This window comes from Trichechus manatus, unplaced genomic scaffold (assembly GCF_000243295.1).
Source record: "Trichechus manatus latirostris isolate Lorelei unplaced genomic scaffold, TriManLat1.0 scaffold00017, whole genome shotgun sequence".
NCBI lineage: Eukaryota > Metazoa > Chordata > Mammalia > Sirenia > Trichechidae > Trichechus > Trichechus manatus.
Window position 1 is genome coordinate 19,777,499 of NW_004443953.1, and position 12,802 is coordinate 19,790,300.

Genomic DNA, 12,802 nt, shown 5'->3' on the forward strand with positions numbered 1-12,802 from the left:
GGAGCTTGCCGTTGGAGTGGAGAGATGAGAGACTATGAAATGGAGAAAAACAGAAAGGGAGGTGGAAGAAAAGAAAAGGATGAATAAATAAGAATCAGAAAGGTTAAAGAACCGCAAAGTTCCCAGGGATCCCACCGGTGCAGCTATGTGTAGCTTTAATTTTTTAACAACCACATTAAAAAAGAAAAATAACATTTAAAATTAATTTTAACATTTTAATTAACCCAATATATTTAAAATATTATCATTTCAACATGTAATCAATAGTGTGTATTTTACATTTACAGCATATCTCAATTTGGACAAACCACATTTCAAGTGCTCATCAGCCACACGCGGCTGTTGTTGTTAGGAGCCCTGAAGTCAATTTTCGACTCGTAGTGACCCCATGTGACAGAGTAGAACTGATCCAAAGGGAACCCTCGTAGCACAGTAGTTAAGCACTCAACTGGTACCCAAAAGGCTGACAGTTCGAACCCACCAGCCACTTCGCAGGGAAAAGATGCAGCAGTCTGCTTCTGTAAACATTACAGCCTTGGAAATCCTATGGTGCAGTTCTATAGGGTCACTGTCATTTGGAATCAACTCGACAGCAATGGGTATTGGGTCTTGATCCGGTGGAGCTGCTGGGTGGGTTTGAACTGCCAACTTTTCGGTTAGCAGTGGAGTGCTTAACTGATGCACCACAGGGCTCTCCTCACATGTGGCTAGTGGCCACCAAACTGGACAGCATGGTTCTACAGGATCTGACTAGTCCAATGTGCTACATCTTTTTTGAGGTAATTCATCACATCACTGATATTCAAAGTGAAGTACACACATTATCAGGTAAACCTTGGTTGAACTACAGACCAAGAAAAATTGGGGTAATGCGATAATTCATGGTTATGAAAGAAATGAGGAAAAACATACTGGAGGTTCTTACCAATGTCTGCAGTAACACTATAAATTCTGAAAGTTCCTGCTAGACCTATGAGTCTGTTAAAGTAAGTCCTAAACAGATTTGTAATTTACATAGATGACAAACCATACAAAACTGAATCTAAATTTAGTTACCCATAATTTGAACATATTGCCAAGTATGAGTTTATTTTTTAATTGTATTTTTTTTATTGTTGTGGTTTAAGTGGAAGTTTACAATTCAAGTTATTCTCTCATACAAAAATTTATACATACATTGTTATGTGACCCTAATTACTCCTTATACTGTGGCAGCACACTCCTCCTTTCCATCCCTGATTTCCCATCTCCACTCAACCAGTTCCTGACCCTCTCTGCCTTCTCATCTCACCTTCGGACAGAAGCTGCCCATTTTGCTTCATGTATCTACTTGAGCTAAGAAGCACACTCTTCATAAGTATCATTTTATGTCCCACAGTCCAGTCCAATCTTTGTCTGAAGAGTTGGCCTCAGGAATTGTTTTAGTTCTGGGTTCACAGAGAGTCTGGGGGCCATGCTTTCTGGGGTTCCTTCAGTCTCAGTCAGACCATTAAGTCTGGTCTTTTTACTAGAATTTGAGTTCCCTTCCCCCATTCCATCAGGGACTCTCTGTTGTGTTCCCTGTCAGGGCGGTCATTGGTGGTGGCCAGGCACCATTCAGTTCTTCTGGTCTCAGGCTGATAAAGTCTCTAGTTTATGTGGCCCTTTCTGTCTCTTGGGCTATACTTTCCTTATGTCTTTGGTATTCTTCATTCTCCTTTACTCCAGGTGGTTGGGACCAACTAATGCATCTTACATGGCTGCTTGCTAGCTTTTAAGACCCCAGACGCCACTCACCAAAGTAGGATGCAGAACATTTTCTTAAACGTTATAACATTTTTTATGCCAACTGACCGATGTCCCCTGAAAGCATGGTTCCCAGACCCCTGCCCCTGTTACTCTGTACTTCAAAGTGTTTGACTGTATTCAGGAAACTTCTTAGCTTTGGTTTAGTCCCATTGTGACGACTTCCCCTGTAGTGTTTGCTGTCCTTCCCTTCACCTAAGGTAATTCTTGTCTACTATCTAGTATTTTTTCATTGTACTTTAGATGGACATTTACAGAACAAATAGTTTCTTATTAAACAGTTAGTACACATATTGTTTTATAACAATGGTTAACAACCCCATGACATGTCAACACTGTCCCTTCTCAACCTTGGGTTCCCTATTACCAGCTTTCCTGTCCCCTCCTGCCTTCTAGTTTTTGTCCCTGGATTGTTGTGCCCATTAGTCTTGTTTTGTTTTATGGGGCTATCTAATCTTTGGCTGAACAGTGAACCTCGGGAGTGACTTCATTACTGAGCTAAAAGGGTGTCCAGGGGCCATACTCTCGGGGTTTCTCCAGTCTCTGTCGGGCCAGTAAGTCTGGTCTTTTTTTGTGAGTTAGAATTTTGTTCTATATTTTTCTCCAGCTCTGTCCAGGACCCTCTGTTGTGATCCCTGTCAGAGCAGTCAGTGGTGGTCCATTAGTCCTCTGCACTAGTCTTTCCCTTGTATCTTGTTTTCTTCATTTTCCCTTGCTCCAGAAGGGTTGAGACCTGTGGAGTATCTTAGATAGCTGCTCACAGGCTTTTAAGACCCCAGACGCTACTCACCAAGGTAGAACGTAGAACATTTTCTTTATAAACTGTGTAATGCCAATTGAGCTAGACGTTCCCTGAGACCATGCTCCCCACAGACCTCTTCCCAGCATTTTGGTCCCTCAGGGAGTTTAGATGTGTCTATGGAGCTTCCATGACCTTTCCTTGTACAAGTTGTGCTGGCTTCCCCAGTATTGTATATTGTCTTACCCTTCACCAAAGTTACCACTTACCTGTTGTCTATTTAGTACCCACCCCCCGATCCCTCGTAACCAATAAAGATTGTTTCTTTTCGTGTGTAAACTTCTCATGAGTTTTTACAGTAGTGGTCTCATACAATATTTGTCCTTTTGTGATTGACTTAATTCACTCAGCATAATGTCATCCGGTTTCATCCATGTTATGAGATGCTTCACAGATTCATCACTGTTCTTTATTGTTGCATAATACTCCATATTGTGTGTAGGTACCATAGTTTGTTTATCCATTCAATTGTTGATGGGCATCTAGGTAGTTTCCATCTTTTTGCCATTATGAACAATGCTGCAATGAACATAGGTGTGTATATGTCAATTCGTGTGACGGCTCTTATTTCTCTAGGATATATTCCTAAGAGTGGGATTGTTGGATCGTATGGTCTATTTCTAGCTTTCTAAGGAAGCTCCGTATCATTTTCCAAAATGGTTGTATCATTTTGCATTCCCACTAGCAGTGAATAAGAGTTACAATCGCCCTGCAGCCTCTCACCAACATTTGTTATTTCCAGTTTTTTTGATTCGTGCCAGTAATGCTGGAGTGAGATGGTATCTCATTGTGGTTTTAATATGCATTTCTCTAATGGCTAGTGATCAGGAGGATTTCCTCATGTGTCTGTTGGCCACTTGAATGTCTTCTTTGGTGAAGTGTCTGTTCATTTCCTTTGCCCATTTTTAAATTGGATTATTTGTCTTTTTGTTGTAGAGGTGCTGGATTTCTTTGTAGATTTTAGAGATTAGACCTTTGTCTGACTTTGAAGTCTTTTGATGAGCATGAGTGTTTAATTTTTAGAAAATCACAGTTATCTAGCTTATCTTTTGGAATTTGTGTGTTGTTGGTTATGGTTTCTAACCTGTTAATGCCACGTATTAGGGCCTCTAGCATTGATCCTATTTTTTTTCTATGAACTTTATAGTTTTTGGCTTTATATTTAGGTCTTTGATCCATTTTCAATTAGTTTTTGTATATAGTCTGAGGTATGGGTCCTGTTTCATTTTTTTGCAGATGGACATCCAATTCTTTTGTTACGAAGACTGTCTGTTCCCCATTTGATGGACTTTGGGCCCTTGTCTATTTTTTTTTATTTTAGCAGTTCCTCTGACAAAATGTTTAAATGACCTGATTACTAACTTAAAAAGTTAGGAATCAGAATTTTTGGCTTCTTTCATATATTGATAAAATACCATTAAAATATGCAAAATAATATATATAGATAATATATACATATAAATAAATATATATATATATATATATACACACACTACTATATACTTCTATATACCTCTATTTGGTGGAGCCAGTTTTAAATGGCAAAATGCTGCAACAGGTTGACCTTAACTTAGAAAGAGAAACTATTCACAAATACATAACTGGTTAAATTTGAACTACTGTATGTACCACAAAAGAATTTTCACTACACATATTAGTAAACTGTCATTGATTACCTACATAAAATGACAATCTCCCACTCTTAAAATTTTCTAAAGGGAAATTTCTGAATATTACAAATACAGTAAAACCTGCAAAACCCGGAACCTGTGTAAGGTGGAAACCTGTCAGAGAAGGAAAACTCAAATATTTTCCACTAATAGACAGCAATAGAAAAGTGGTAATACTACACCCTGTCAAAGGTGGAAAATTTGCGAGACCGGGAAAAACAAGGCAGTCCTGTAGAGTTCCAGCTCTCACAGGTTTCATCGTACTCTATTCTCAGTAAAATAAGATGTTAATGTTTATTGCTCAAATTTTTAAAAACATTTGTATTTATTCATTTATGCATTTATTCTCAACAGAGTAAGCTTTTCTGTGAATTAGCAGTATGTATCTCATACATGTATGTCTCCATACTACACAAAACAATGCTAAAAATACAGTGATTCAGACTTACCCACAAATCATGCTCTGCATAATCAAACAGCAGCCACACCTTGCGGTCACTGTGAGAAAGGAACACCTTCTGCAAAGCGATCACATTTGGGTGCTTCAATTCTCGCAAAAGCTAAATGCAAGAGGAAAAGAGGGGTCACTATTCTGTTAGCAAGGAGGGGGAGATGACAAACTTCTTATAATTTCAAATAAAATTTCTGCAAAATTAGAAAATCCAGATAAGGAAAATAAAAGAAAAAAAAATATCATCCAAAATCCCACTTCTAAGAGATGCTGCTGTGTTTCATCGAGTCGATTCCAACTCACAGCTACCCTATATGATAGAGTAGAACTGCGCCATAGGATTTCCTAGGCTGTTACCTTTACAGAAGCAGATTAGCCAGGTCTTTTCTTCCAAGGGGCTGCTAGGTGGGTCTGAACCTTGTCAACCTTTCCGTTTAGCAGCCAGGCGCTTAACCATTGGGCCACCAGGGCTCCACTAAAAGATACATTCTGTCAACATTTTGGTGTGCATCCCTCCAATCCTTTCTCTATATGTATGTGTGTTTTTAAGATGGGATTATACTCTAAGATATAGGTCCTCAGACTACTCCAAATATTACAATGACCTGGAGATCTTTTTAAAATTCCAAAGCTCGGGCCACATCCTAAACCAACAATTAAATTACAATCTGTAGGGGTAGGGCACACACATCAGTATTGTTTTGAAGCTCTCTGGGGGATTCTGATGAACAGACAAATTTAGGAACCACTGCTCTGTGCACATATTGCATTGTATCCTTTTTCTACTTAATAAACCTCAAACATTTTTCAAGTCATTAAAAATATATTTCTAAAACAAGGATTTTAATGATTATATGGATTACAAAGTAGCCCATGGATTCTCGTTATCAGACACAGATTTTATTTTCAGTTTTTTCCATCAAGGAACAATAACGCAGTGTAATGGTTTAAGGTGTGAACTCTGGAATGAGACTTGGATTAGGTTTCAAATTCTGGCTCTAATGTTTTTAACTGTGTGACCCTGACGAAGTCACTGACCTCACTTTGCCTGTTCCCTCATTTATGAAATGTGAATTTAAAAAGACTCACTACTTCACAGGGGCTGCCCAGTGGTAAGCACTCAGTTAACATCACCCCCATTATTATCAACATCAAGAGCACAAGGGACATTTTTATAGCTAAATCTTTGTACACATCATTCGTTAGGATAAAATCTTGGAATTATTGGGTCAAAAGGCCCGTATTTTTAAGACTTTTGAAACATAGTATATATTATCCAACCTCTTCCCCTCCCCCCGAAACTTTAAATAGACTCTTACGAAGTCCCAACCCATTGCCATTGAGTCAATTCCAACTCATAGCAACCCTACAGGGTAAGGTAGAACTGCCGCATAGGGTTTCCAAGACTGCAATTTTTACGGAAGCAGACTGCCACATCTTTCTCCCACAGAGCAGCTGGTGGGTTCGAACTGCTGACCTTTCTTTTGGTTAGCAGCCAAGCGCTTAACCACTGAGCAATCAGGGCTCCTTGGTTACAGAAGTCCATCATCCCCAAAACACTCAGAAACACTGAGGCAGAGTTAGAATGGAAGAATTTGTTCTCACTCAGTATCTTCAAGTCATAAAAACAAAAATTTAGTTTCTTTCCTGAAAAATTACCTGAATCATCTACCATATAAATCTCAAAAGCATTGTTTTCAAATGGCAATAACAGTCTTTCTTCTCTTTCTCTGCTGCTGGAAACTTCTGAGGGCAGTTTTTTAAATCTAGGTCCCAAACATTATTTTATTTATGAAAGTATTTTTTTTTTTCCTTTAAACTAGATGTTTACTCTTGAGTAAGTCACTTAACCACTCTGAGATTCAATTTTCTCATCTTTACAATGGCAAATTACCTAATCCATCCTACATCACTGCTGTTATTTGTAAGGTTTTCACTGGCCAATTTTTTCAGAAATAGACCGCCAGGTCCTTCTTCCTAGTCTGTCTTAATCTGGAAGATCTACTGAAACCTGTTTACCATGGGCGACCCTGCTGATATTTAAAATACTGGTGGTATAGTTTCCAGCATCACAGCAACACGAAAGCCACCACAGTACCACAAACTGATAGATGCATGGGGACATGGTAGAGGTGTATAAGGGCTTCTAAAAAATTGAGATTGAGGTTCCCGGTATATCTGAAAGGGCTGGTTCAGGCTTGGGCCCTACTCCATTTTGTTACTTTTCCTTTTACCCTTGCAACCATCAAACCCATAGATGGACAAAGGATTTCCCCTGCAACTGTCAAACCCTTAAACAGACTTAAGTACCTAACAAAGAAAACCTTTCTTTTTCCTGTGGTAAACTAAAGACATGGAAAGAACGTCCCTAAGGGAGCGTCTTGACACAAAACCCTTATCAGAAATCCCCTCAGCTGCCCTCAGGAAATGTTTTAAGAAAATTACCTTATGACCACCCTACTCTGTAACATGGGGTTGCCCTGAGTCACAATCGACTTGATGGCAACTCCTAGTGGTGGTGGTGATGATGGCAGTAGTGAGAATAATGGAATGATTCTCATACCCACTTATAAAAATTGGTGTGGAGAAGAGGTTCTGGAAATAGAGAAAAGGAATAGGCCTTCACAAAGTATAATGTTCAAGCTGAACTCTGATAATGAGGAGACCAGATCAGCAAGTGAAAACTTAGCACTTGGCATATACCGGACAGTTGCTTGATAAAATATTCAGCAACAATGACATTAGCTGCTCAAGGTGAAAGCCTTGTAAGTATGCCTGCCTTCAGCTGTCCTTAACCAGGGTTCAGATTTAATAGGTAGAGAGAAACATAATTAATTTGACAAATATTTTGAGTGTCTTTTAAATGTAAAGCTGTATGGATGTAACAAAAAGGCAGAGGGAAAGAAACTTCTATTGAATACTTTCTAAGTGCAAGATGATTATGTATAAATTTTCTCATTTAATCCTTATAACAGCCCTATGATGGACACAGAACCTGGGTTCAAAGTGACAAAACAACTGATTTAGGAGATAATACTGGAGCCATTATTCCCTGTTCTTGAGCATAGAGAATGTAACCCAGGTGGAGCTGGACTCACAAGGACACATCAACTGGGCCCTGACATATAAAGACAATAGCTAGGACAACCTTGGAAAACATCTTTTAGGGAAACTTTCTCGTAAACAAATCATAAACAGAGCACAAAAGACTTTCCACTTTTATCTTTTTCTATTAGCATTTAGTGAATAGAAGATCTGTTGGACCAATGAAGACCATCCTTACTGAAACCTGTACCAGTGATAATTAAGACAGACAATTCAAAATGTAGAATCAGATTTAGCAGTTTCTAGCTAATCTGTGAAAAGGTGAAGCTTTCAGTGGTTTTGCCCATTTGTAATGTTAATATATGCTGGTCATTCTGGCTCTGGCAGCATGCTTGCCATTTTCCCACTTTTGCCTCTTCCAATATATGCCAAATAAAACCTTTCTTTTTTGCTTTACTAAATTTTGTGACGTTTTTACCCTAGGACATAACTTGACCAAAGTCAAACAGATAGAAAGAGAAGGGGTTAGGATTTGAATAGATCTGCCTGATTCCAAAGTCCATGCTTTTCCCATTACAGCTGATGTCTCTGTCTTCATTCCTACAATGAAGTGAGAACATATAAATAGCTCAATGAAGAAGAGAGAAATAAATTGCTTGCACACTCTAATACCTTTAAATGAGTAAAGCTTACCTTGAGTGCCTGTGCTAGGATTATGTAAAAAGCTACTACTGGCATCTGAACTCCACCTGTGGAATTTTTACAGATTATTTCCCAGTTGCCTACTTTTCTGCTACCTTCCTAGTTCCTCAATTTCATCATTTTAGCTTTGCACCTCAGCTCTTGCTACTCACCAAACACCTTGAAAGCCTTGCTGGAAAGCTCTCTACCATCTATAATTTAGACATCATTTCAAGATATGACTCCCGATGTTCTCCCTCAAACCCGTATGCCCTGGAACATAGTAAGAGGCAAGAGCTAGGATAGACTGGGATGCCCTGAGGCCACCTTCCACTTTTCACAGCCTGCCTCAGGGGTCTATCTATATGAACTGTTGGATCTAGGTGGGAAACACTCCCTTCTGGGGGAGACCAGTGATTAGGAGGGTTCTCAGCTATCAGTTCTTTGTTGTCACTGCCTAAGAAATGCTTTAGTGATTCCTTTAACAGTACTGCTTCTTGCTTCAAATGCAAGCATTAGACAAAATAAGCTTCTAATTAATGATGGAATCAGAGAAAGTTTCATTTTGGAGCGATGCAGAGCTATATCCAATTTGTTGCTTTTAAATGCTTTAGGCTTCCTGACTGTGTTGAGAAACATGTTTAATAATTTGCTATGGCTGCCGTGGCCACCTTTGAGCGATTGGACCTTGGTAAGAAGGCTCAAAGGAGCCCTGGTGATGCAGTGGTTAAGCGCTCAGCTGTCAACCAAACCCATCAGCCACTCCACGGAAGAAAGATGTGGCAGTCCGCTTCCGTAGAGATCACAACCTTGGAAACCTTATGGAGCAGTTCTACTCTGTCCTATAGGCTCTATGGGTCGGAACTGACTCGACGGCAGTGGGTTTGGTTTGGTGTTAAGGGATCTCGCTGATTTGTCTCCCTCTTTCTGGCTCCATGATGCTGATGAACTTAAAGAGAATCTACTCAGCTTTTTTATTAAGTTTTTACCCAAAATACGGAGTGGTGCAAATGTTTTAAGTACTGGACTATTAACCTAAAGGTTTGCGGTTCAGATTCACCCAGAGGCACCTCAGAAGTAAGGCCTGGTGATCTGCTTCTGAAAGGTCACAGCCTTGAAAACCCTGTGGAACAGTTCTACTCTGCACACATGGGGCTGCTATGAGTTGGAACTGACTGAAGGCAACTAATGACAACAACCCAAAATATGTTCTCCTTGCTTCCTGCAGTGAATGTGAAGGTGAACTCCACTTTTCCATCTAAGCCAGGCTCATGAAACAGCAACACTGGCAGACTCTTGACCCCTTGACCTCACTTGTCTAGGAGAGAGGATGTCACATGTGGCGGTATTTAATCAGCATCTCTAGAGCTTATGTTCTCTGTGACTACAAACTGTTGATCCCTCTATAATGAATCCATTTTAAGTACCATGTTAAAAATTATTTTGACTAAGTAATACATTAACATGGTTCAAAAACCAAAAGTACAGAAAATGGTATACACTGAAATGTCTCATCACACTCCTGTTTCCAGTGACCCCATTGCTTCTTGTCTCCCAGAGGTAATAATTTTTATTAGTTTCTTGTTAATCCTTCTAGTGTTTCTTTATGCAAATAAAAGCAAATATGAATATATATACTAATCCTCCCTTTCTTACACAAAAGATGGCATAATATACACACTGTTCTGCACTGTGCTCTCTTTTTTCTCACTTAATCTACCTTGGAAATATCTCAGTATCAGTATATAAAAATCTTTCTTATTCTTTACAGCTACATGGTATTTCTAGGTCACCTTTTAATATGGCATACATGGGAGAAGAGTGTAAAGTTTGCAACTACATGCATTTACTAGGAATTTTTTCCTAATCTCCAAATCTGTATTTTCTAGTACAGCAATATACATATCCATTTCTGTATACTCATTTATACTTTTTCTACCTGACAAGTCTCTATAATTATAGTCACTAAATACCAATGTGAAGGCAAATTAAGGTAAAGAAATTGCAAATACATTAATGTTACCTATGTCTACTCTCTCCTAATTCATCTTTCACTCTACAGTAAGAGTGCTATTTCAAAAATATAAAATGGATCATCTCCGTTGTTAGGAACAGGTCTAAGAAAGCAAAGTAAGAGATAAGGCAAAGACCAAATAATGAAAAACACTATAAACCATACAGAAATGTCAGGAGAGGTTCTCTAATAGCACCGAGAACATGCTGGTGGTAGTGGGTTGGCAGAGACGCCAGCTCTTGTAAAAGGTACCACACTTTGACTACCTTGGTCCAACCACTGAACTAGTAAGTTTAAGGGTGATGAAGAAGTTTCGGATGACTCTCAAATTTGGCCTTACTGAATTATCTGTATTTTATATGTATTTGTATTAGTGTATTTTTACACTATTTTAACTCTTCACATCCGCCTCCCTTATTAACCAGAAACTTGAACAAAGACAATTTGTAATTTATCGCTGTATCACCAAGGACTAGCACAATGCCTGGCACATTGAAGGTGATTTTTAGTGATCTCATCCAGTTTCATGGCTTTAAGTGTCACCTACAAGCATTAACTCTCAAATGTTTAGCTCACACATATTCTGTGAACTCCAGATATAAGTATCCAACTGTCTCTTCAATCTCTCTACTTGGAAGTAGACCAAAATTGAGGTTGTGATCTCCACTCCCTGCATCCCATCCCAACAGCTGCTCTTCCCCCATTCCAGTAAGAGTGACTTTATCACTCCAGTTGCTCAGGCAAAAATCCTCATCTGCCCCATACCACCACTATCAAACATACTACAGATCTATATTCCTTATTTACAATTCTGAAGAACTCCGAAAACCAAAAGCTTTCTTCATCATTAGCTGCTGTCAAGTTTGCCCAACTCATGGCAAACTCATGTACAACAGAACAAAACACGCCCTGGCCCTGTGCCATCCCCATGATCAGTTGCAGATTGAACTGTTGTGATCCATAGGGTTTTCACTGTCTGATTTTCAGAAGTAGATTGCCAGGCCTTTCTTTCTAGTCCATGTTAGTCTGGAAGCTCCGCTGAAACCTGTTCAGTATCACAGCACTATGCAAACTACCACTGACAGATGGAGGTGGCTGTACATGAGGTGCACTGACCTGGAATCAACCAAGTCTCCCACATGGAAGGTGAGAATTCTACATCCGAACCACCACTGCCTCCATAAAGGCTTTCTAGTAACTTATATAGGAAAAAAATTGTACCTCAGTGGAAAAAATACGCAGTCAAGGACACATCCTTACAGTTTATCAGATTCTATTTCTGTGGAAGCTATTTTACAACTCTGGGCATCCTTGATAACGGATAGCAGTGCAAAGTAAATCTTATACAGTCATGTGTAGCTAAACGTCTATGGCATGTTCTGTGAAATAGGACGTTGTGCGAACATCATGTTATATACAAGCAGTCCCTGGGTTATGAACATCTGACTTACTTAGTCGTACAACCTACAGTTAAGAACCAACCCCCATAGAGCCTGTTATATTAAAATTCGAGGTGCCTACAATGGATCACATTAATAAATGGGTGCCTGGCAGCACAATCGCTTTGCATACATGAGACATGAGATACATGTTGCGCGAATTTGCTATGTCCAGTTACATTCGCTATATTCCATTTTCTGACTGGGATCTCTGAACTCACGGGACCATGAATGTATATGTGGTCGAACAGTGCCAAAATGGACCTTATGCAGCACATGACTGTATGCAGACATGCAAATTCTGTCCTTCCAGTAGAGTTTCACTGACTTCCTTCCCGCATCATGGAAGAAGCAAGTTTTGCCTCAATTTATGTATTCATTTCAATATTCCTAATATATAAATGTGTCTGTTCTAAGGATTCTCCTTTGAATGGTTTATAACATCTTCTTGGTTCCTTTAATTAATGAGTTAAATAAAACCTTAAGTGTGTTCATTTTATATCTGTATAATAGTCATAATTTTACCTTTTTTTTAAATTGTCTTTTTTTTTTTTTAATTGTACTTCAGGTGAAGGCTTACAGAACAAATAGGTTCTCATTAAACAGCAGTACACATATTGTTTTATGACATTGGTTAACAACCCCACAACATGTCAACCCTCTCCCTTCTCGACCTTTTTTTTCTGGTGAAAATATACATAGCCGAAGATATGCCATTTCAAAAATTTCTACATGCACAGTTCAGTGACATCGACTACACTCTTCCAATTGTGCTGCTATTCTCACTTTAGATGAAGGCTTACAGAAAAAAATAGCTTCTCATTTAACAGTACACATGTTGCCCTATGACAATGGTTAACAACCTCACAACACATCAACACTATCCTTACTCAACCTTGGGTTCCCTATCACCAGCTT

General features: G+C 39.1%; 1 protein-coding gene across 18 annotated transcripts in view; it reads right to left on the minus strand.

Moving 5' to 3' along the window:
- CDK19 (cyclin dependent kinase 19) overlaps positions 1–12,802 on the minus strand; it is a 209,730-nt gene that overhangs the window by 63,835 nt on the left and 133,093 nt on the right. For all 18 annotated transcript variants that reach the window (XM_023727654.1, XM_004372464.2, XM_023727668.1 and 15 more), the window contains one exon: positions 4,704–4,814. In XM_023727654.1, coding sequence (XP_023583422.1) covers positions 4,704–4,814 — 111 coding nt within the window. The remainder of the gene's footprint in view (positions 1–4,703; positions 4,815–12,802) is intronic.